This window comes from Panthera uncia (genome assembly GCF_023721935.1).
Source record: "Panthera uncia isolate 11264 chromosome B2 unlocalized genomic scaffold, Puncia_PCG_1.0 HiC_scaffold_24, whole genome shotgun sequence".
Taxonomy (NCBI): Eukaryota; Metazoa; Chordata; class Mammalia; order Carnivora; family Felidae; genus Panthera; species Panthera uncia.
In genome coordinates this window covers 56790654-56817388 of record NW_026057580.1, presented here as the reverse complement: position 1 = coordinate 56817388, position 26735 = coordinate 56790654, and the positions used below count along the sequence as shown (strand labels likewise).

The window sequence follows — 26735 nt, the reverse complement described above, 5'->3', positions numbered from 1 at the left end:
GACAAAGTTTGCTACTTCAATGGATTCTTCGTTTCATGAATGATTTTTCTGTAGCATCTGATGCTGCTTGATAGCATTTTACCCCCAGCAGAATTTCTTTCAAAATTGGAGTCAATCCTCTCAAATGTTGCCATAGCTTTATCAACTAAGTGCGTGTAATATTCTAAAGCCTTTGTTGTTATTTCAACAATCTTCACAGCATCTTCACCAGGAGTAGATTCCATTTCAAGAAACAACTTTCCTTCCCCATCCATGAGAAGCAGCTCCTCATCCATTCAAGTTTGATCATGAGCTTGCAGCAGTGCAGTCCCATCTTCAGGCTCCACTTCTAATTCTAGTTCTCTTGCTATTTTCACCACAGCTGCAGCTATTTCTTCCACTGGAGTCTTCAAGCCCTCCAAGTCATCCACGAGGGCTGGAGTCAGCTTCTTCCATACTCCTGTTAAAGTTGATATTTTGATCTCTTCCCATGAATCATGAATGTTTTTCATGGCATCTAGAATGTTGAATCCTTTCCAGAAGGTTTTCAATTTACTTTCCCAGATCCATCAGAGGAATCACTATCTATGGCAGCCAGAGCCTTAATGAAATGTATTTCTAAAATAATAAAACTTAAAAGTTGAAATTACCCCTGCATCCATGGACTGCAGAATAGATGTTGTGTTGTGTTAGGAGGCATGAAAACAAGATTCATCTCACTGCACATCTCTATCAGAGCTCTTGGTGACCAGGTACATTGTCAGTGGTCAATAATACTTTGAAAGGAATCTTTTTTTCTGAGCATTACGTCTCAACAGTGGACTTAAAATATTCAGGTAACTATGCTGCAAACAGATGTGTTGTCATCCAGGCTTTGTTGTTCCAGGTACACAGCACAGGAAGAGTGGATTTAGCATCATTCTTAAGGGCCCTAGGATTTTCAGAATGTTAAATGAGCACTGGCTTCAACTTAAATCCACCAGCTGAATCAGCCCCTAACAAAAGAGTTAGCATGTCCTTTGAAGTTTTAAAGCCAGGCAATGACCTCTCCTTTCTAGCTATGAAAATCCTAGATGGCATCTTCTTCCAATATAAAACTGCATTGAAAATCTGTTATTCACTGTTTCCACCTTAATTAATTATCTTAGCTAGATCTCCTGGATAACTTGCTGCAGCTTCTACATCAGCACGTATTACTTCAACTTGAACTTTCATGTTATGAAGATGGCTTCTTTTCTTAAACCACTTGAACAAACCTCTGCTAGCTTTGAACTTTAATTCTGCAGCTTCCTCACCTCTCCTGGCCTTCATAGAACTGAAGAGAGTTAAGGGCTTGCTCTGGATTAGACTTTGGCTTTAGGGGATGTTGTAGCTGGTCTGATCATCTCTCCAGACCACTAAAATCTTCTCCACATCAGCAATTAGGCTGTTTTGCTTTCTTACCACTCATGTGTTTTTCACTGGAATAGCACTTCCAATTTCTTTCAAGACAAAACACAATTTAGATAATTGTTTGATGCAAGAGGCCTAGCCTTTGGCCTATCTTGGCTTTCAATATGCCTTACTTACTAAGCTTAATCATTTCTAGCTTGAGATTCTTCCTATTACTTGAACACTTAGAGGCCAATGTAGGGAGATGAACTAGTTTAATTTCAATATAAGGAGGCTCAAGGACAAGGAGAAAGACAGAGGAATGGCCAGTCAGCGGAGCAGTCAGAACATACACAACACTTATCCATTAAGTTTCCCATTTTCTATGGATGCAGTTCATGACACCCCAAAACAATTACAACACACCAAAGATCATTGATCACAGATCACCATAACAAATAAAATAGTCGTGAAGAAGTTTGAAATGTTGCAAGAATTATCGAAATGTGACACAGAGACACAAAGTGAGCAAACACTGTTGGGAAAATGGCACCAAGAGACTTGCTGGACACAGACCTGCCACAGACCTTCAACTGCTGAAAAAACAAAGCTGCAAAGTGCAACAAAGCGAAGCACAAAAAATGAAATGTGCCTGTATTGCATTATGTGAAAAAGATATGAAATTCAAATTTCAGTATCCGAAAAAAATTCATTTTATCAGAACACAGCCATTCCATCTACTGGAACATAGCACATTCATTTACATATTTGTCTCTGGCTGTTTTCATGCTACAGAGCAGGGTTGAGTAGTTGCAACAGAGCTTTATGTGGCCTGCAGAGACGAATTCTTTACTTTCAGGCACTTCACAGAGAGAGTATTCCAATCCCTGGTCTGCAGTATAAGTGGGGACTGGGAGCCAATAGTATAATATTATATAAAATATTGTGGCTCTGGATGACAACACAAAGGAAACCAGTTAAACTAAATAGGAGGAACCTGACACATGAGGAATTCAGAACCTATAGAGGGAAAGGAGCAAGCAGTCATCTGGAAGGGAATGATGGGGAGGGTACCTAAGGGGCACAGAATGTGATGTCACAAAAGCCAAGAGAGAAAAGCCTTCAATGGAGAGGCAGGTTGACTGCACTGAATGAAGCTGAGATGACATGGTGACATTATGTAATTGGCTTGGCAATACCTGTGACTGTCAAAAGCAATTTCAGTGGAATGATGGAAGTCTCCAGACTTGATGAGTGAAAAAATGAGTGAAAATGAGTAAATGTAAGTGCATACAACATTTTTCATAAGTTCTTCTGTGAAGGCAAGTAGAGAAACAAGTAGTAGCTGAAGGGGAATATATGAACAAGAAAGGGAATTTGAAACATGAGCAATAGAGCATGTTTATACGCTTGTGGGGATGTTCCAACGGAGAAGGAGAAAGTGACGACAGAAGAGACAGACACTTTCGGGAGTGAAGCCTGAGAGGAACAGAGGGAGTATGATCCAGAGCTTATGTGGAGAGGTTAATTTTTGACAGAGCAAGGATACCTCTTCCACCATGAAAGACAGAAATACACAGAACAAGTGCACAGGAACAGGGGACTGGGGATTTGATGGTGAAAAGATGCCGATCTTCCTGTCTGAACCTATCTTCACAAAGGAAGGTGAGTTTTCCTTGTGCTTGGTATACTGGAAGTAGGGTAATGGGGTGAGGGGTGGGCAGGGTTTGAGAAGAGAGAAGAAATGAGAAAAGCACCAGGAAGAAGAGGAAAGCAAATTAACTTGGAAACCAATTAGCACTGTCTGGCAAAGATGAGTTTCCATCCAAGATTTGGAATCGTGGATTTGAAGCGAAAATGGTAACTTTCCCCAGCAACTACAGAGCTGATACTTACAGTAGGATGCACTAGATAATTCTCCAAAGTTGCCACAGACTGGAATCAGGCTTGGTTCCCCCTAAGGTCAGTGGCTATATTCTTTGGGCTGTGCCAAACTGTTTCTACCCTGACAGATCCATGCAAGGCTATGATCGATTTTTCAAGAGCTGTATCTATTCAATTACCATAGATCATATAGGTATTATTTTTCTCCCCGCAAAGCAAAATGCAAATTAGCCTGTTATTTTTCAGGTAGTACTCTATGAAGGCTCAATTATTCATTCTCCTATTATAACTTTTGGAGCATCAAACATCCCCAGGCACTTCACTATGTTCCAAATATTTTAAGCCCCTAGTAATCCATTTCCAATAATGCAATGGTGTGCTGATGTGGCATTTCTAACCACTATTCAATCCACTCTGAGAAAGCATTCAGCATGTATTTTTTTTTTTCTTCAGTGCATCCCTAGCATCTAGTAAGTTCTTAACACAAAGTAGGTGCTCATTAAGTATTTGATGAGATAGTGGCTCTCAATTTGAAAATAAACTATAAATGGATGCTTTTAATGAAGTGTGCAAAAGAAATAAAATACTCACAAGTTAACTTAGGACATTCAGAGTGTTCAGATTAGTCCTTCATTTGAATGTCTGCGTCATTATTCTACTCAAATGGAAAATGTATTCATAATATAAATCTTCTCAAAACTTCTGGTTGGCCAGTTGTTTTTTATCTTGAAATCAACCACAGAGACTATATATTTTTGCTACCAGGTTGTTTTCTTTTTAAACATCCTACATTTCGAATTGTAAAACTTCAACGTGGTACTACTGGATACAAATACTAAATGCTTCCAGCAGAGGGCTCAAGTATTCTATTTTAAGGGGAAAAGTTTAGAAAGCTCGTTGTCCAACAGCAGCCATTGCAAAACTCCTTCAGAAGGCGGTTCTCACAAAAAATACTTTTCTCCTTTTGACCAAGTAATTCTAGGTCTGTGAATTTATTTAAAATAATCCAAATGAATGAAAAAACTAGATTACAATAAGGCAGCATTTATGGATAAATGTACTTTTATCTAATTCCAGAGAAGAAATTAAGTAAATTATAGTCACAAAAATCTATATAAAACTACTTAGGCATATGGGTAAAGGCCAGAAAAAGAAAAATAAACCAGGGAAACAACATATAATGTGTAAATAAGTTAGGTTTTGGGTGAACAGAATTTGGATGAATATTATTTTTCATTTTTATTCCTATTTAGTGAATATTATTTTTCATTTTTATTCCTATTTAGGTTCATGTAAACATTTTGGGTGATTTTTAAAAATTTTTTATTTTATGGGGTGCCTGGGTGGCTCAGTCGGTTAAGCGTCCAACTTAGGCTCAGGTCATGATCTCGCAGTTTGTGAGTTCGAGCCCCACATGGGGCTCTGTGCTGACAGCTTGGAGCCTGGAGCCTCAGATTCCATGTCTCCTCCTCTCTCTGCCCCCCCCCCCCATACTCATGCTCTGTCTCTGTCTCTCAATACTAAATAAACGTTAAAAAAAATTAAAATGTTTATTTTGAGAGAGAGAGAGAGAGAAGCAGAGTGAGAGAAAGGGAGGGGCGAGGGAGGGGGGCAGAGAATCCCAAGCGTGCGCTGTGCAGACAGGGACCCTGACACGGGGCTGGAATTCATGAACGGTGAGATTATGACCTAAACTGAAGCTAGATGCTTAACTGACTGAGCCACCCAGGCGCCCCTTGGGTGATTTTTTTTTTTTTTATTTTAAAAGATGAAAAACGATATGCCCTATTTTTAGTGCTGAAAACAAGGATGGAAAAAACTTTAGAAAGCAAGTGGAATGGTTTATTTATGGAACAACTTGGGAATTTGCAGACACTTCATTTTCAAAGGCAGGACTAATAGCGTGTGTTACTACTTTATTCGTGCCCACAAAAAACATTAGAGTACCTCCGGGATTTCAAAGACTTCGGAGGTTCCCAATCTCTTCACTTACCCTATTTATTTATTTATTTATAAATAGGATCTGAGGCATCAATACAAGCATTTAAAAATTAGGAACATAAGCCACTCAACCTAAGAGAAAACAGGAAACAAAAAGTAATAGGAGATCAGGAAAGGAGGGGTATACATACATGTGTTTTTATACCCTTATAACTATTGAAAGTAGGTCACAAACATGGCTCTAAGCTTTCTAGCATCAAACTAAAAAAGAAATGTAACCTAATATGAGATAAAAAGATACAAATACTAAAGTGAATGCTAGCTTCTCCAGGCCCTGAGATCTAATGGAAATTTTCCTGCAGACATTAAGAGTGTCATTGGATGACTTACCTGGTGCTACTGTTAATACCATCAAAAATAGATTTTATCTTGTGGCGCCTGGGTGGCTCAGTCAGTTAAGCGTCCAACTTCAGCTCAGGTCACGATCTCATGGTTCTGTGGGTTCAAGCCCTGCATCAGGCTCTGTGCTGACAGCTCAGAGCCTGGAGCCTGCTTCAGATTCTGTGTCTCCCTCTCTCTCTGCCCCTCCCCTGCTCACACTCTATCTACCAAAAATGAATAAATGTTTAAAAAAATTTTTTAAATGTATTTTGCATAAGAATTAAAAGTTAATGAAGAGATTCTTTAAAACTCAGACATTCGATTTTCTGATTATCTACCTTGATCCAGGTATAAAATTTAGAACAGCTGATCAGTGGTTCTTAACCTTCTAGGGAACAGCAGAGAAATTTGTGCAGGTATTTTTGGTTGTCCCAGTAGAAGGGACACTATTGGCATTTACTGGGTGGTGGCCAAGGATGCTAGATGTCATGCAATGTACAGGGCAGTCACCAACCACAGAAATGCCCTATGTCCTGCACATCTGAATGGCCTGCTGGACGTGCACAGAAGTGAAAAACTTATTTATAAGAGTCTGAGCCCAGAATCTAGCTCTGTTTTACATATAAGCACAATTTGTTTTTTGTTTGGTATCAAGATAAACTGAATTTTCCAGGAGTGCTACCACAATAAAAGCCAAGAAAAGTCTCCTGTTTTGTTTTGTATGTAATTTTACTATTTTAGAAAATCATTTCATTATATTTTCTGAAAGCGTTCTGCCCCAGCATATATATACTGAACATATTATTGTTGTTACACTTTCTCTCTATTTATTCTTCATAGATGGTTAAGATTTCTTATTGATATGTAGAGTAATTTATGTAGGTAAGTTATACTGTCTAAGAATTTCATTTCAGGATAACCTAAGACATTCAATGCTGTCTTTTTATATTAAGGCCTGACAGATGAGGTTGAGAATCACCAAGCCTGATAGACAGACTGTGTATCTTCTGGAAACCCATTATGAATATAATTTCTCCCAAATGAACCTTTAGTAAGAGTTGTCCCAGAAACCAGGCTGAGGCTGGAGTGTAATTATGGTCTTTTGCTGAATCAGGGAAAAAGCTGATGTACTTTAAAAAGTCATCAATAGGCTGACATCTTCTTATGAAAATTAATAAGCTAATCAAGTTCCTCCATGAAATAAACTGTTAACCTCCCTCCACTCACAGCTGACTTGATGGAGCACCTAAAGGAAGGGTAGGATTTCCTTAGGGGAGGATTCAGAGTGCAGCCAATGTTCACAAATTCCAATGATCAAGAAAGAACACTGTTTCGAAATTCTGCTTTGATTTCTGCTCAGAAATATTCTAAAACAAGAGTTACTGCTCATCCACCACAGCAAAGGAAAAATTTGAGATGAACACCGTAAAATGTAAAATGTTTGGCAACGATTTGGATGCCAAAACATCCAAAAGAAACAAGTGCATAGAAGTGCAAAATCTACCCTGAATTAACTAAGTGGGTTGACCTACTATTTTAAGTTGCTGGATATTAGCCGATTCTACTCTAGAGGACATTGGCTAGAAAAGGACTGACTGTTTATTGCCCCACTTATGACAACAGAGCCATTATCAAGAGCATACAGGAAATACTTCTCTTTCCATTCCTTATACTGGCAGTAGAGGGAGGGTGGGAGGTAGAGTTGGAAGGAGAGTAAAGACAGGCAACAAATCCAGCTCATTTGAATTGAGTATATAATACAGAGAAGATTAAAACACAAAGGGGCCACACTCATCCTTGTCATCTAATGCTATCTCAGATATCCAGAGACCCTAATCATGTTCTCACTATGCACGTTCTCTACACAAGTTCAAGCACCGTGGCCCACAAATGGGTTCCTCAGCACGGAATTAATGCCAAGAAAGATCAAATACACTATTGGCATATTGTTTAAACACATTTTGTTTTCCTAAGTGACTGAGTTTCATAATGTCTCAAAGGAAAATATCTATGCCTAAAATGGGACTCTCGGGGTGCCTGGATGGCTCAGTTAAGCGTCCAACCCTTGCTTTCTGCTACGGTCATGATCTCACTATTCTTGGGTTCGAGCCCTGCTCAGGGCTCTGAGCTGACAGCGCAGAGCCTGCTTGGGATTCTCTCTCACACTGTCTGACCCTCCCCTGCTCATGCTCCCTCTCTCTAAAAAATAAGTAAACAAACACTTTAAAATTTTTAAAAAATAAAATGTGACTCTCACTCAAGTAGAATGCTAGACTAATGTAACTGAGGTCTGACTCCATTTCTGATGTTTGCCTACTGACAGCTTTCAAGCCCCAGCCCTCTCTCTTTCCTGTTTGCCCCGCACCTGGGGAAAAGTTCAGGAAAGACTGAGTGCTCTCTTCCTTGGTGCTGGTAGGAGTTCAAACCACATGAGCTCCTGCCTGAGTGGAGAATCCTCCAGCCCCAACCCCTAACCACAACAAAAGTCAAGGCCAATCACCCCCTACATGCCCTCTGAAGCCATCTTTGGGCCTGCTTAAGAGACACCCTGCTCTCCCCAGAAAGCCTCATTATGTGAGTAATAAACCTTTTTATATCCTCTTGGCACGTGTGTGGCATTACCAGTCTTAACATCTGAATCAAATTTTGCATTGGTTAGGGAGCCATTCTGTTTTTGCAGAGTGATTATGGGACACCTCGGAAACCCAAACTTGCAAATTATTAAGGAAGAGTCAGGAAACTTAAAAAAAAAAATCAAAGTATCAGTTTTATTACCAAATTAAAGCAGATCTCAGAAGTGTGTGGCAATTATACTTCATTACACAGAGATATTTTAGATGTGGATATGCTGAGCAAATGGCTTTATAATTCCTGCAGTATAAACTACACCTGAGTACATTCTGACCAGACGGCACAAATACAGGAGAACAGGCTGGCATGAAGTAGAGACTGTTAATTAGAACTGGTCCTGCTCTACATGGAGGAGGTCCTCCCATATGACTTCACTTTGTGTGAGTCAACTGTTCCCTTTAAAGAACAGATGGGCTTCCAGGCCGGGAGTGCTTGGGTTCTTGGTCCTCAGCTGAGAAAAGTAAGCTTCTGGGGGTCAGTCAGGACCCAGACTTTTGAAATCTCACTTTTCATTTTTTTCACAAGAGAAGATTAGGTCCCCAACCTGTCCTTACCACTTTTGACCACCAAAACATGTCAAGGTTTATTGTTTTACTTAACAACTTAGGAAGCCATGAAAATTCCATTTGGCATATGGTTCTTGTCTGTCAAGTCAGTTGATTGCTTCCTGTGAAACCATGAACAGGAACAGGTAACATCTTCACCCTGAAACAGTAAGCCGGAAAGGGGACACACCTGCTTGTGTGTAGGTTTCAATGACCCACTGATAAAACAGAAAATCTCTCCAAAGGCAAATAATGCAGAATTTCAAAGGATCCAAGGAAGCAAAAATCACTGATGACATTCAAACTTCCTTCATTTCACTCTCAAACCTTCCAATGTGGACTCTGGCACAGCTCTGACAGGAATTAAGGGAAGGAGAAAAGGATCACTTTCTGCACAATTCAAAATATTCTTCCTCAGAATGTGGATTTAGGACTGTGGCCTCCAAAGCCTGGGGCATGGTACAAGGGCCCTAGGGGCTTTTTGCTTGCCAGGTTTCTGTAGATACTGCTAGGCGAAGAAAGGATTCTACAGCTAAAATATTTAAATCACTGAAAAGCCTTGAACATGGCTCCCCAGTGATGCATTTAAGAAAAATTTCTCCCAGATTTGTTCATGTGCTACCATTTAGTTCAACCAGGTTATGTTTATAAGCAAATCTTATGGGGACTTTTTGCGTGGAAAGTGACACATATATCCCTGAAGGGATGGTCCATGAGAAGCAGTTCCAATTAAGACTCCTGTCAGTTTGCTGCTGGGTCTGAGTGCTCAGGTCTACAGAGGAAAATATTCGGCTGTGGAGAATAAATACAGTTTCGATGATCACCAAAATGGAATGCTACAGTGTATGCCATATCAGTGCCACGTAAAAAAAAAAAAAATAATGTGAACCTATTAAGGGATCAAATCAGAATCAGGAAGAAAAACCTTGCTGCACAGAGCATGAATATTAAGGGATAGTTTCCTTGAGTTTACAATTTCTGGTGCATGAATATTTTTACATAACCACAATTATGGCTAAAACGTTTTTTTTCACTTAATAGAGTATCATACTTTACTATATTTCCAAAGACTTTAAAATATTAATATTAATGGTTACACAAAATCTCCTTGTGAAGATTGTACTAAAGCATTCTCTGGATAAGAGGAAGGTAATTAGGATGGGAGTCCCAAGGACATGGCTTCTTCCATGTGATGAAGAGCCAAGGCTGGAGTTACCAAATGATAAAGAGAAAAGCAAGGGCATATGGATACCAAAGAGTCCTTTCTCTTCAGATGCCCAGATATGACATGGCTGGTTCATGGCTGACAAAGCTGGGAGTACCTGGAGGTGGGGAATTTTAAAGGAAACTACAAATGCCACTATCATTGGGTACATAGTTTCTCTCTCAAAGCTACAAGGAACAGAATGAGAGGACAGTTCTCTGGAAAGTCAGGGGAAGCTAATTAGGCTTAACCCCTTGGTCCAATCTAAGGAAGGTATTTAGCACAGTACTTGGCATACAGCCTCTCTTCCTTAACACCACCAGAGCCAGAGTGCGCCACAGTGAACTTTATTGTGGTTCTCAGCACTGTTTGCTTCCTATTTTGTCCTTAGTTACTCAAATTCCTAGGGGCCTATTCTAGGACCCTTGAGGTTGAAAGTCCTTCCAGAAACAGGACTCTTCTCTTTACAGAAAGGTCTTGGTGTTAACTGCTCCTCACTATCTTCTGGGCTTTCTTAGCAACACCTGCTGACTCTTGAGTGGCTGACCTCTTGTCTAGTTAGGACTGGGAATCCTCCTCCCAGGCAATGTCCCCATCAGAATCCCTTTTTGTCTCTTCTTCCTCCCCTTCTTCTTTTCCGATCTGAAACACAAATGAATTCCTGGCCAGAGCTGGAAAGTGAGCAGACTAAGGGAGGCCAAGGTAACGGGTAGTCTCTCCCACCAAATTAAGTGAGACTTTGTGTTTTCTTAGGTTTACTTTGTCCTTTCCCCGCTAAGGCAGATCTGCCCAGTGACAGTTTACATCACACCATTTGCTTCTGACCTCACTCCCAGTGCCAGCCCAGAACAGGACCTAGAGAGCAGCCTGGCTCCTTTGCCCCTCATGGCTGCTTCTGCTCTATATAGCTGTGCAGACACCCACAAGGGTTGCAATGCATCCCAGCCTCAGCACAAGCTGTGCCCCAAGAAGGGCGTGCGTCTCTCATCAGTGGGAAGGCAGAATGTGTGCTTGCTCAGCCCTATGTAAGGCTTCTTAATAAGAAAAGTGCATGCATTTTCAGAGGATGTATTAGCATTAGGGGAAAAGTTTGCCCTTTCTTTAAAATTTCTGGATGAAATCTGTGACCAAGTTTGAGAAGGCTATGCTTTAGAGCAGTATGTAGGAGGAACATGCACACGTCTTGTCACACGCGGCGGCATTCATTCATCACACCCACTCTACTTCCAATGTACCTCCCAAGACAGCAACAATTTTCAGACACTTAAAATACTTATATTTTATACTATGCCTACTACCACTGACTAAAGGTATAATCAACTGCCAGTAAAAATAGCTATCGGTAGAGAAGTTCAATGTTAACCCTCATTTTTACAAATCTACATGATGACTAAAAGACAATAGATTAGCAAATATCCACAATAGTAAAAAAACAAGAAGCGGAAGAACTATGCTTTTACTCCTGCTTCCATGTGACAAACTCTTTGCTTAATGTTAACTTTGATTCCATAGTAAGAGAAAGCAGCTTTCTGCATTTCCCAAGCACACTGCAATTTCACGTTCTGCCATTATCTCTGTTCGCATCTTAAACGGAAAACAGACTTATTATAATGTCATTTTTGGTGTTTAAGAAAACAAAGTACCATGGATGTTGTCCAAGAAAGACTATATCAATGTCCACTGTGCAGCAAAGAGTAATCATATTACCAGTGCAGCAACTTGGAGCCCTCATGAACTGAGTGTTGCAAAGGCCCCCAGGATGAGAGCAGGTCACTCTCTAAAATGTCCAAATGCTTCCCTGCCTCCTTCAACAAAGTGGAACAAATATGACTTAACCTTTCCTCAGTGACCTAGGACATTAAGAAAGAACAATGGATTTGAAATTAAGAAGACTGACTTGACTCACTGAGTCTGTATTCACTGGGAGAGTGATTTCAGTCATTCCCTGCACCTTCCCGGGCCCATCATCTTCACGATGGATCATTGCATTCTGCAGACCTGTCTAGAAGATGAATTCAAACAGCACACATAAAGTGCCTAGGGTAGTGTCCTTGCTCTTGCAGAAGATGCTCCATGAAATGCCAGCCCACTTCCTGTCCCTCAGCACACAATCTGAACAGATGAGTTACTGCTATATGCTGCAGGCTGGCTGCCGCTCTGTGGGTAGACACATCAGAAACAGGTCACTGGGCAGAATAAATGCAATTCTGGGTCTGGCCCTAGGGCTTGCTTTTTTTTTTTTAAGCAGTTATTGGCTTTCCTTTCTCCTCATAAAAGTGGAATATGAGCATATGACTCCTAACTGATGAATATGATTGCAAACTTCTTCCCAAGCAGTTTTGTTACTCTTCAAAAAGCCCCGTTCATAAAGTTCATGTTTCATAAATCCTTTATGCCACAGGCACTATCTATCTCTCTATATAATGTGAAAGAAACTACAAGGCAATCAAAAGCAAACAATAAGACAGCCACTTATATCTGCATGCATGTTTTAACTCAGCCTTTATAGCAATTTTTGTGCCCTTCTGTTTACTAATGATTTAAATGCTTTGCAGCCCATAGCTTCTGAGCTTAAACTTTTTCGTTATTAATGCAACTAAGTACAAAAACTACTTACTTGGATAGTTTTATTAAAAAAACACACAAGATTTACTATTTCATTCCCACTGCGTACCAGCAAAGTATGAGCTACAGGTTATCAATAGTACTTTAGGGATGGGCAAATGCGGGTGTGACTGTATCTCAGATGTGAAGAGAGAAATCTACACAAGACACAATTTAGAGCTGGCTATCTGTCTTTACATCTGTAAACCAAAAATCATATAACACATTATTTACTCAGCTCACTGGGAATCTGTTTTGGCAAATCTGTGAACAATAACTGTCCACCTGAATTTCCTAAGGCATGAAATCTGGCTGGGCTGAACCCTGAATTTGTGATCCACTTCCTTTCTATTTCCCTTTGCACCTGCTACTTGATGGATGATTTTTTTCCCTTTCTACCCACTATTTTTATTTCAGCTGCCAGACTTTGCCTCAATTATTCTATGAAACATACCTCAAACTCTACTAGCTCTAGAAAAGAAAGTGGATAATATCATACAGTTTAATAAGCCTCTAAAGAGGAAAATTTAGCAGAAAAGTGAACTCCCAACATTCTTCAAGACTCAAATACCACCTTCTCTGTGAAAGTTTGTACTGATGGCTCCAGATAATCACATCCTCCTTTTTGTCTGTACTATCTCCTGTATTCTGCTTCTATTATATCTCCCAACACAATGAGGACATGTGATTACGTGTATGGCTCTCTTCCTCACCAGGGTGTGGGCCTCCTTATTTTAGCATAGAGGATACTAAACATACGTTAAATAAAATGGAATTAAACAACCCAACTTTATAAAAGAGGATAAACATCCAGTCAGTGTGTGGATTGATTTTGAGTGGTTCTCAAATGAAAATGGGGGGTTGGAGGTAGGTAAAATGGGTGAAGAGGGTCAAAGGTACAAACTTCTAGGTTTAGATAAATAAGTCCTGGGGATGTAACATACAGCATGGTGACCATAGTTAACAATACTGTTGTATATTTAAAAGATGCTAAGAAAATAGATTTTAAAAGTCCTCACCACAAGAAAAAAATATTTGTAACTATGTGTGGTGAGGGATGTTAACTAAACTTTGGTAGGACATGTATCAAACTATTATGTTCTGTACCTAAAACTAATACAATGTTATATGTCAGTTATATCTCAATTAAAAATAATTTCAAAAGGAAGGTTTTTGTGTGTTCTAATAATTGTTTCAGTAACATAAAACTAGTAAAGAACGATGATGCTTCAGACCTAGATTCATACGGTCTTTATGCAGTCTTATTTTGATTTTCTCTGATAGTCACACACTGACTCACATTCTATTAGTTCTCATCATTACTCTTTCATTAAAAAAAAGAAAATGGATGTTCTCTGGAAATACCTGTAAACTCTATGACAATTTTAATGATGAACAATTTTGGCTTTCAAACCATCACATTATAATCTATTACTTGAGACCCTGCATCTGAGATATGTGTGGAGGACAGGGTGCCAAGATGTTATACATGGCTTCTCAGGGCTTTACATTTTTTTAAGCCAATAAAGTCATGATTAAGTAATAGAGCTTCAGTAATAACAACTCAAGTTATTTTGCAAACTCATTCCCATATGACAGTTCTTTAGGATATTTTAAAGTTACACCAGCAAGCCACTGAGCTCAGATTAAAATATTATGCTCCTTGGGTCCTATTTAAAATCAAATTGCTTTACTTACCTTTCCATCATTTTAGTTATAAAATTAAGGAGACGTGAAACTTTTGTTTTAAACATCAAAATGAAAAACAAGAAAAACACCCAAATCTCATACTTCAAGGATAATCCCCTCTGGTTGGCTGGAGTTAAAATGTTAAACCTTTCAGATGACATGTGGTACCATACCTGTCCTGTGTATGCAAACTCCAGGGCCTGCTTTAAGCCAAGGCTGGTCACACCATGTAAACTGACCTCGTCAGCTCCACTTTCCACCATACAGAGACTGAACATCGCCTGAGATGGGAGAGAAAGGCAGGGATGGGGAGTTATGGAACTTAAAAAGCAAGGAAACAAGAAAAGTTCTAGAGAGACTAGGAAAGAAATACATCCCATAAATTAAAGATTGATTTTGGTTTTTGAAATGCGTCTACAAAAAGCCACTGCAAATCACTCTGTCTAAACAGAGTAACACACAAATGGCATCGCACACCTCACACACAGAGTCCCACTTAATCCCACGGTTGTTCTCTGGGGTGGCTGTGTTGAGGCTCACTCACTGAACTCAGTCTCTCGATCCGGGGTCTCACTGCTACCATGAAATGTGGAGCACTTCCAACTTGCCAACAAGACATGGAAAGCAGCACCTTTGTCTCTTAACTTCTCTGCATATTTTCTACCTCATCTTAATGACAGACCTCATTCCTCTCACCCGCCATGTATCACACACTCTGTTCCAAGGGTTCTCAGAATGTGGCCCCTGGCCTGGCAATATCAGCATCACTGGGAACTTTAGAGTATGGGTGGCGGGGGCCCCAGCCCAGACCTACTGACACAGAAACTCACAGTGGAACCCAGCGATGTGCGTTGTGATAGGCCATCCAGGTGACTCTGATGTTCACTTGAGTTCTAGAACCACTAAGTTATTTACTGAAAATCAATTTGCCCCCAAACCAATTCCCCAAATGGCCAACTTACTGAAAATCAGGTCTACAGGATCAGTATGTCAAGTGAAAGCTTAAAAATTAAATAAAATGAAACCTTGCCAAATAAAAAAAAAATGCACTGGCTTGCTTCCTGTCCAAAAACAAAAACAAAAGATACCCACTTTTTTGTTTACACATAATTTACACAAGTGTAATTTATACACTTGTAACAAGTTTGATTTAACAGGTATAAAGAGAATATCCCCTTTTCCGTTACCAACGATGAAATGCACTTTTTAGAAAAGTATATACATCTATATTGCAAAGAATTAACCTCACCCAAAGGAAGCTCTGGTCTTTTCCCTTGGCTTCTGGAAGGTGATCACCAGACCCTTAGAACATCCTGCTTGACAGGAGTGTCTTTGTTTGTTGGAACTTTGACCAATGACAGTCTAACACCAGGATTTACAATGGTGGTTTGGGCCACACTGTATCAGTTCTGACCTCCAGAGGAAATGGAGACTAAAGGTATTAGTCTGACCTCTAGGAGAGGCTGGAGATGAAAAGTCAATCACAATGGCAACCTGTGAGTGGGCCCCAATAAAAACTTTGGACACCAAAAGTTTGGGTATGTGTCCCTGGTTGGCAGTCCTCTGCATTTTGTCACTTAGGGTGGCTAGGAGACAATGCTATGATCCCACAGAGGCAGGACGGCCAGCAAATCTGCATGTGGTCCCTTTCTCAATTCTGTCCTATGTGTCTCTTTCCTTGTCTAATTCCAACTTGTTTCCTTTCCCTGTAATAAGCCATTTCCATGAGTATAAAAGTTTTCAGCAAGTTCTGTGAGACTTCCTAGTGAATTAATGAATGTGAGAATAGTTTTAGGAACCCCTTCTAACTGGCAACTGGTATCAGCAGTGATAGAAGTCTTAAGGGGATGGTGCCTTCAGAATGTACAGTTTAGCTAACTTCATAGAGATAAAATTAAAAAGTGGGTGGGAAAAACCCCTCACTCTTCTCTATGGTAATATGTTAGTTCACACTAAATTTTTAATTTTAGAAATGTGATTTTTTTTGTTTTGTCAATGTATTAACATTCATCTCTTAGCGATTTTTGTGTTTTGATAAATCTATTTTTCATCCTCACAATTCTACACATTTTAAGTTAATATATATTGAATGGTGGTATTAATTGATGATCTATTATTCTTTCTGGAGCTCGTCATTTCTGTATCACTGCATTTGAGAGTTCTGAGATCTTATAATGAATAGAATTGTCTTTGTTAGCTTCCTTTATAGTTAAAATTTTAATCGTTAGAAACACCAAATTATTACTCTCTTATCATTTGAGAAATGTAAAGAATATTTTCAATGTTTTCAACTTGAGACAATAAAAAACAATATTCAAAATATCCTAAAGGCATTGGGAGTATGTAATGTGTAACATACACAATTATATTTGCTATATTAAATAGCATTCAGAAGATTTCACTTTCAGAAATTGGCTTTATCATGAATAAATGAAATCTAACATTCCTTTAGAAACTGTTAATGGTGAATGGTCAATACGGTATATTTGGCAACATGGTTAGTGAGTGAGTTGATCTGGCTTGCTGCTAGTGCCACTGGGAGTTAAGGGACTCTGGGAATGGTTAAAAACACGATCTGAAGTCACATAATCCTTGGTTTGGTGAACCACGGCGATCAAGGGCAAATTTGTAACCAAACCATTCTGGGCTTGATTATAAACACTAGCAAGTGACTGGGACACACATGTAACCTCTCTCTGACTCAGTTTTCTTATCTAAAAAATGGGGACAATAATTGTACCCACTTCATGAACTTGTTTGAATATTAGATGACACTACATATATGAAGTGTTCAGTATATTACCTGTATAAGGCAAGGTCTTAGTGAAACTTCTATACTGTAATAACGATGAAATAGAATTCTATCTCCCTTACGTATTCTTTGGTTAAAAGCAGTGATACATTAGGAACACTAGTCTCCGGGGGTTTTGTTGCTGTTGTTGTTTTAAATTTTTTTAATGTTTATTTATTTTTGAGAGAGAGACAGAATGTGAGTGGGGGAGGGGCAGAGAAAAAGAGGGAGACACAGAATCCACCTCAGGCTCCAGTCTCTGCGCTGTCAGCGCAGAGCCCAACGTGTGGCTCAAACTCACAGACCACGAGATCATGACTTGAGCCGAAGTCAGATGCTTGATGGACCGAACCACCCAGTCCCCCTGTTGTTGTTGTTTTCAATTGAGGTGCAGCTATAGATATAAAAGGCTATCAGAAAATTGATTTTAATGTAAATGGATTCTGCTTATGCATTCATGGAATATCTAAAATTTCAAAACTATGGACATCTGGCTGGCTCAGTCAGTAGAGTATGTGACTCTTGAATTCAGGGTCATGAGTTCAAGCCCCACATTGGCCATGGCCTACTGAAAATATTAAATCAATAAATCAATAAAATTTCAAAACTAAAAAGCACAGGTCATAATAATAAAAAGATCTTTTAATTTGTGTAATTCCGAATTTGCTTCTAGATTTCTTATTGCCACTCTAAAAACTGAAATTCCAGTTGTTTTCAATGTCTGTTTTTTATTATGTGGCTTGTTTCAATTTTTAATATATTCCCGATATGAATTTTTTTTTTCAGATCTTCCAAGTTGTAACAGTACCTGAAATGGTGCCCAGCTGCTCTCTATCAACTCCACTGCTGACAGACATGACTCAAACTGCACAAGAGTTATCTGGGTTAATGAAATGCAAAAAGTCCCTCAGAGCAAAGGCTACAGAACAGAACAAGAGGCCAAGGGAGGCCTTTTTTTTTTTTTTTTTTTTTTTTGAATCTGCTTTCCTTGGGTTTTTTCAAAAGCAACCACAGCAAAGGTGGCATAGAACAGGCATCCTCAACCAGGGTGCTAGAACTTGACACCTGGCTTGGCAGAGTCGGGGACAGAACACAACCCCTTGAATAACGTACATATATCATTGTACATGTTTGAACAGGCAATAAAGGAACTCCAAATTTGTCAGTATGGTTATGTTAGAGGGTATGACTATAGAGGGAAGGAAAAGACTATTACTTTTATTTCATTTACATAGTATTATTTGTCATTAAAATAAATATGTGTTACCTGTGTATTTCTAACAACTGCCTTTTGAAAACTTTGTTTTAGTTTTAATATTCAGGACTCTGCAGAAAGATACATCTGATTAAAATCCTGGGTCCCATAATCCACAGTCAAGTGGCAATTTACCTTCAACATGTGACCTTTGGCTAATGTATTAGTTTCTCTGAACCTTAGGCCCTTTATCTGTAACATAGAGATGATACAAACCTCATAGGTTGTCTTGAGGTTTAGGTACAACTATGCTTAATATCAAGCACAGTATCTGGCACAAAGTAGAAGCTTAATAAGTAGAAGCTGTTATTCTAATCCAAGCTGACTGCCCTACTTTCCCAAGTCTCTCTTCAATCTCAATTAAAATGAGAGCTAAGAAACAGCTCCTCCTCTGCCCTCTGCCCAAATCTTCTTCTTTCAAATGCTTTCCTAATGACAGCCCCACTCAAAATCCCTGTCTGGCTGTAGGACTTAACTTTTATCACATACTCCTACACCCTACGTTAAGGTCTGACCACATCATAAAAACCATCACCATTTCCACAAACACACAACCTCCATTCTGATAATCATACAGTCTTAGAAACTTAATGTTATAAGTTTAAAACATCATAATTTTTAAAAGTTACAACACCGGTTAATAAGAAGAAAAAAGGAAATTATTAAATCAATTATTATCTATGTTTGGGCTTAATAATCTTACAAGGCACCTCAATCGGAAAAAGCCTCACTGGGGGCGCCTGGGTGGCTAAGTCAGTTATGCATCTGACTCTTGATTTCAGCTCAGGTCATGATCTCATGTTAGTGAGATCAAGCCACATGTCAGGCTCCATGCTGGCTGTGGAGCCTGCTTGGGATTCTCTCTCTCCCTCTCCCTCTGTCCCTTCCCCGCTGGGGGGTGCTTATGTGCACTCTAGCTATCTCTAAAAGGAAGGAAAAACAGAGAAAAAGCCTCACTGGATACCACCAAAGTAAGGAAGAACCCAGTCATTCATCAGCTTGTGAAACTTGTGAAATGTCAAGAGAACTTGTGAAACAATGTCAAGAGAGCTTCTAGAGCCCACAGGGAAGGACAAAGTGTCTTTTGGTAGCAAAAGAGGTGATGGGACCATGGTGCTGTCCTTTAGCACTGAGTGTCCTGAAAAGGTAAACTGCGAGCTCAGTGAAAGTGGGCACCACATCTTCCTTACTCACCATGGAGCCCCTAGACCCTAGCACGGCACACATACAATAAATAGAGATGAATGGATGAATGAATGAAACAACATGCTCTTCAAAAGTTCAGATGACGATGCAGCTGCAATGATGTCCAGCTGTAACACAGGGTCATAAACAAAAATAACTAATCTGACATAGGCAGAAATTTTCTGGATGCAAGGTGTTTTAGACAAATAGCTAAAGTAGCTACAGTTAAAGAAAAAGATTATCTACCATAAGCTAAATACACATTAGTTCAAAGCTAGACATTTAGAAAGAAGTAAGAACATATGGCAATGCCCTCTATGAAGCCACAACATTCTGCCAAAGCATGGGATAAGATTCTGCTCAGAAATATGGAAGCATCGCACAGATTCTTCCTTGGTTCACACTGTTTTTGTCTTTGGGAGAGACTTGGCCAGGCTGAGATTTACAGTTGTCACAGATCACTCTTGGCTGATAATGTGCTACCGCCACCACAAATCTTTCTAATTGAAAACCCAGTTTGTGAGAACACAATCCACTTTAAGTGCCTCCCACAGAGAGAACTGTCGATTTATAGTGTGTCAGTCCTCCTGTATTTCACACAGAAATGACACAAATTGAGTCTTAAAATCACAGTACATGAATTCAGTTTCTCCAGGTCACATTGATGTCATGCAGTCACAAGATGAACTACAACCAATTTTAGGTTGGTACATTAATGTCACAAAACTGACCGATGGAAATTCCACTACATCTTCAAAGATGATAAGAGCAACAGATTTTTTTAAGCACTTAAAGTTGGTGAAATATGATCTTTTCACCTGGTAAACTACACATAGCTTTCGAATTGCACTGGACATGGGCAAGATGTACTGTGAATTCCGTTTTTTTCAGGAATCCAAATGATTTTCTGGATGAAATAACTGCAGTGTTTTGGATACATTCAACCCTTATCTTTTATGAGAGTTCAATAAAAGTAAATAAACATGTTTAAGGAAGTTATTGAAAGGAGCAACTTATAATGATCAGCAGATCCAGCCGGATCCCCTACATCTTGTAAATGCCCAGTGTTACGTCATTAGTGATGTTTACAATGGCCATGTGGCATTACAGAGTCAAGCTAACTTCTGAATCAACAAAGATTACATTTTGCTCAATTTAGTGTTAATGGTGATTATCTTTTATTACATTTTGGTTATACCTCACATATAGAATGGGTAGTAAATCCCAGTTCATGAGACTGTTCAGTTAACCACAATTGCCCATTTCTCTAGCATTGAAGAAAGAAGGGTACTAACCACAGTTGAACTGGACTATTTACCTTTTTTTTTCCTCTCTCAAATGCAAAAGCTTCCCAATCCATTTGGGGAGCTTAATGGCCTGAAACAGTGAGGCTGTTTCATTGGAGGGTTTTTCCCCCAATATATTTTGTAGCTGTTTTAATTCTTCCTCAAACAGTATAGTAAGTGTCTCAGAGAATAATGTATCAGGACAAATGAAAACAGCAAATTAGATTACTATACATATAATTAGGCAGCAAAAGTTAATATTTCTAAAATACCAGTTTTCTCTTACCTTAACCATATAAAGAAAAATTCACCTTGTATGTTAAAAAATGTGAAACATACTGGTTTTCCCCAACATTTTCAAATATGTAACTTGTTTACTCAAAGAATCTAACTGTATTTCACAGCTTTGCTCTTGGCACAGTTGCTTCTTAAATTAATTACATGGTGATAATAAGCCCTTCAAAACCAGCATGATTATGCTTTATCCTGTTTCTTTTTTTTCTTGGTTATCTCTACACCCAATGCGGGGCCTGAACCTATAACCCCAAGATCACGGGTAGCATGCTCCACTGACTGAGGCTAGCCAGGCATTCTCTCTAGAATTTTCCTCCTCCTGGATGCACCCATATTTCAACCACTTGAGTCTTCTGGGGAATGGAATGGAAAAAGGATACAAACCGAGTTGTTTTTTTCTTAAAGATATAGCAAATGGGAAGGCCAGAAACCGTTGCCTATCATGAAGTCAGGTTATCCATGAATGGTATTTATCCTTGTCAATTGTTACTACTCTGGAAAATGGAAAATGGCATCCATACATCTGGCTTTATCCTTGGGTCACCCTTTCAGATCCCTTGGCTTCTGCTCATTCCTCTGGTGCTTCTGTTACTTTTTAGTCTACGACTATATTCCTTGGGTATGGGATTTCAATACTTTACTACCCACCATGTAAAGAAGTCTATTCTTTCAGGTATTTAGGGATGACACTTACTCTTCCTTACTGGATATATTTGATAAGCCATTATTGAATGAATCTTCCCACACAGACACCATTTGTTCTGTCCTCATATCCTCAACCCTGCCTTTCTAAATCTACTATGGACATACTGACTAAAACCAAACTGGGATTTACTGCATTTTGACAGCTGTCCTAAAACAGAATTTGGGGCCTATGTCAAGGAGTGACTTAGCAGGTGTGATACACAGTCTGCATGAATTAGGGGAAGTAGCTACAAAGAAAGGAAAGTTTCAGAGGACAATAATATCAGAAAAGTTTGAAAGCCTGAAGAAAACAATAGGAGAAAAACTGAGGAGGCTGAGTGAGAGATTCTATGTCAATTACAATGTAAGCATTCAGGGAAGATTCTGTAAAACACAGACGAGGCTCTTAATGGTGCTTACCAAAGTCACACTGGGTGTGTTTTAAGCATGATGGCTAAAACTCTAGCTTCTCTTCTCTAAACAGAATCTTGAAACTAAAAGGTACTTCAGAGATCACTGGCCCCTCGCTACTCAAGGTGTGGTCCCTGGGCCAGCAGCACTGGCATCAGTGGAGAATGCGTTAGAGACACAGAATCCCAGGTCCACCTCGCACCTACTGGATCGAAGGTGCATTGTGACAAAAGCTCCAGGTGATCTATGTGCACTCCTTGCATGCCTAAATATTTGAAGTGATGAGATATCTGATACTTTACATAAGAATATGAGGTATTACTACTACCTCCAGAATACTGAATCATAATCACCCTCCTGATAACTTTCTCCCCTTGGTCGTAGTAGAATTTCAATAAATTGAATCTTTTATACTTAACAGCCTTTCTGATATGTGGTTACAACTATTAAGTCTCCTCTTGGAGAGGAGACTAATCCAAATTCTCTGATTCATAAAATGTTAGCACTGAAGGCCGATGCTAGAAATCCTGTAGTCTGGGCACAAGACCGGAGTCCAAATCCCAGCAAGGAAGGACTGGCTGCCACACCTTGGCAGGGTGGGGGGTGGGGGGTGAGAAGAACGGTTATTACATAAGAAGTAAAAGTTAAATAAGACTCATGGTTTCAAGAACAAGGCCTCTGGGAGAGTAGCTCGTCCTATGTTCTTGGATGGTAACAGTGGTAGCAGCCTTCAGGTAAATCTATCCCACCATCCTCCTTTCCCCAGTTACTCTGGTTGACCTTCTCTGGGCCATCTCCTTCTTATCTTACATTCCTGAAGAGGAATTTCATATGGTCATCATAGAGCTTCTATTGACACAAATCCCTCAGACCCATCCCTATGGAATTCAAAAACCAGAGCTTTTAAGGAATCTCCATTTGCCATAAAGAATGCCAAGGCACTGTCACCTTGCCTACCCCATCTGACACTGGGAGTGGCTGCCTGGAACCTTGTTGAGGGCTGTGAGCCCACATCCAGACTCACTGAGAGTGGTCAGGCTCTTGTTATTTTGTCTGTTGTGGGTAGAGAGAGGGAGCAGGAGCAGGTATGCCAGCCTGGCATCATAAAGTGTGCACATGTGTAAGTGCTGAAACACTCTGCTCATGACCTCATCACATTGAATCTGTTACATCTTTTCTGCAGAGAACTTTTTGGAAGAACATTTAATAATGTGGAATTGCCTTAATTATCACTTACTCTTCTCTTTAAAAACCCAGTGTGAGTTAATGGCCACTCTTAAATTTTTAATACAAAATCTCAACAGCTCTTCTTTTATTTTTAATGTCCTCTTTTAATATCTTTTTCTTCAGTGTGCCAACATTATATAAGGTGTGTACGACTACAGATAGGGGTGCCCAGCCTAGCTGTGGCATCTGTCTTCGACCTTCTATTTTATTCATCATTTTGGTTTGACAGTCGTGAGCCTGGCAATACACACTAGAGCCACTCTCCCATTATTTGACTATACACAGATGAGGGCAAGAGCCCCAGCTAACACACTGTTTCTTCTAACTCCATTAGTTGCTAAGCAACCACTTCACTAGAACCTTCCGATTCCAAGGCAGAATAGGCCAGTTTAATATGGAGTGTTTGGGTTGTCACATGTGTTCAAGTTCACTCCTTCTGTAAACACATCTGATGCTCTGTCCGTGCAGGCTATGTGAAAAGCCTCCCTATCTTACAAAATGGGAAAAAAAGAATTTAGGCATCCTCAAGAGCTCTAATACTTCTGAAAGGTACTCAAAGAACTTCTTCTAATCCTATGAAAATTTATAGATGTCTGTATGTAATTTTTTAAGTGATATGAATGATTTGATATGGCTATCTCTCTTATTACTTCAGAGTCACATGCCTCTAAATGAGAAGAACACTGGTAATTCAGTCTTTCAGGAATCCAGGCATGCAAGCCCCATGCCCAACCATCATCAGATGGGCTAATTAAAAGCAATTGATTCAACAAGCAGCTGGATCATCCCAGTGTAGACAGTTCATTTTGAATCAATTTTTTATAAGAGTGATGAATAGCACATATCTATGGATCCCAATAATTCTTTACACCAATTCATCAGATTCACATGATCAGCTGTCTTGCCCCTTTTAAAAACCATCTGTCTTGACTCAATACTCAATTTGTAAAGGTTTAAAATTTTCATCAGCTTTATTATCCTTCAAACATGTGTTCTGTCTTTCAGATGAAGCTAAGGTTGGCTGTATCACTGTGATTAAATAAGCGTGAGTGAAACTGATTTTAAATAAAAAGCATGAAAATTGTAGTTTTAAAAACATGAAAAAGATATGGCAGAAAAATAGTCTTTCAACACACACTTGAAACAAATACACATAAAGAGCTTAGCACAATGACTGCATAAAATGACTTTTAAGAGTTAACTGTTATTATTACATTGCAAATATTTTTTCTAGCTCCATAATATTTATATTCAGTAGAAGTGAATCAGTTTCAATGAAAGAATAAAATACAGACCAGAGTTCACCATTCATCACTATAATGAATACACTGCACGATCAGCACAATAATGAAAGTAACAGTCATCCTATCTGAAATGTTAATGACTTCTCTGGCATGGATGCAAACAATTTTAAAAGGGAATGTGACAATGATTCTTCAGAGGCTCTCAGCTCTCTATTTAAAAAGGAAATAACATTTGACCAGTACCACAATTAACTGGTACTTCACCTTGAACTCACAAAGGGAATTCTATTTTTAATGAATGTGTTCAGGTTTAAAAGGAAATTGTGACATCATTTTAATTTTTTTAAAAAGCAAAAAAAAAAAAAAAATCCACACGCCTTTTGGTGCTCATGAGGCCCTATCCCACAGGGCATCTAAAATGAGCCTCTTGGGGCACCCAGTGGGCTCAGTCGGTTAAGCCTCCGACTCTTGATTTCAGCTCAGGTCACGATCTCATGGGATCAAGCCCTGCATAAGGCTTTGTGCTGAGCAAAGAGCCTGCTTGGGATTCTCTCTCTCTCTGACCCTCCCCTGCTCACACGTGTGCATGTGGACTCTCTGACTCTGTCTCAAAATAAAAAAATAAATAGTAAATAAGTAAAAGCAGGCTCCTAGTTATCCACTACTGCAGCTTCTATACGAGACAGACGGGTAGCTGTTCATTATCAGCCAGGCAATTAATGTTTATTGAGTGTCCATCGAGTGTGAGGCTCTCTATAACAGACTGTCCATAAAATGTCAGATTGAGTGCTTAATTTGGCTTTGCTGAATGTCAAGGCCATCATTAATGGTGCTATTTTTCCTGACTAAATTTAAAAGCCACTTCATGAGGCCTCTTCTTGGTGGATATTAACTAAATGACTAATCATCAGATACAAGTTGCAGAATGCCAACATCTACTCATGGACAACAGTTATGACTTAGGTGAGAAATTGAGCACATTTTCAACTGTGGGTGATTTTCGTCATTTTCCTCAGCTCCTTGGAACTGTAGTTGTTTGTAGGTTATTTTAAAAGTCACCATCACCTTAAGAAAAGTCTAAAGCAGCATTTTAGGTCCCTCTTCTGAACCAGATTCTGGTATTTTTGGAGTTACAAGTTGAGGAGAAGAGACCATACGCTACCACATTAGGTCCTCAGCTAATTAGCCAAGGACTCAAAACTTGGGAGCAACCAGGTTTTCAGTTTTCCCTGGCTCTTAATTCCCTAGTGGCTTCAGGTGATACTTTTTATGTAAAGCTAGTCCAGCTGGATCCAAGAGAACAGCAAAATATCTGCTGGATCACAAGTCTTGTGGACTCAGCACTTAAATCCTTTTCTCAGAGTACATATCCACTAAGAACCTAAGAAGTTCTATGTCAAGGAGCTGGTACAGTCATCACTCTCTTGGTTTTTAATTCAATCTCAGCATCAGCAATGCCATATTCTCATGCATGGGAAGAAACCAGAGTTAGTGCCCCAGTGTTTCTGAGCATCCTTCTGCTCCCCACCCCTACACCAGCAATTATACAGAGAAAAATGGATGGATAAAGATAAAAAATGAGATTAAGTTTCAATAAAGATCATTTTTATTTGTGTAAGGTGAAGCAGGTATCACTGATCACTTCTGTGTTTACAACTCTATCTATGGACCCAGGCATCCTTTTCACTGCTGAATAAATATGATCTAAAATTCCAGAAGGAAAGAGTTGTAGCTGTCTGGGACAGGCAGACAAAACATCTGTGCAAAGGCCCTGAGGTGAGAGCTTGACAGGCGTGTCTGAGAAACAACAAAGAGGCCAATGTGATTGGAATGGAGGGAGGAAGGAAGGAAGGGCAAGAGTCACATGAGGGTGGCCTGATGAGACAGAATCATGCAGACAACAGACATTGGCTTTTACGCTAAGTGAAACTGGAAGTCATCAGATGGTGCCCAAGCAGAAGTGATATAATCCAATTTGCATTTTTATTAACAGCACTGGGGCCGCAGTACTGAAATAGGTTCTAAGGGATCAAAGATTGAAGTAGGACGATAAAGTAGGAGGATACTGCAAAATTTCTGTCAAAGATGGTAGTGGCTTCCACCAGTGTGGTAGTAGTAGAAGTGGTTGG

The 26735-nt window shown here is 39.5% G+C and overlaps 1 protein-coding gene across 5 annotated transcripts in view; it reads right to left on the bottom strand.

Annotated features, from left to right (window-relative positions):
• KLHL32 (kelch like family member 32) overlaps nt 1-26735 on the bottom strand; it is a 238752-nt gene that overhangs the window by 128986 nt on the left and 83031 nt on the right. For all 5 annotated transcript variants that reach the window (XR_007462784.1, XM_049654024.1, XM_049654028.1 and 2 more), the window contains one exon: nt 14403-14510. Coding sequence is in view for 4 of the 5 variants with exons in the window: in XM_049654024.1 (XP_049509981.1) it covers nt 14403-14510 (108 nt within the window). In the remaining variant the exon portion in view is untranslated. The remainder of the gene's footprint in view (nt 1-14402; nt 14511-26735) is intronic.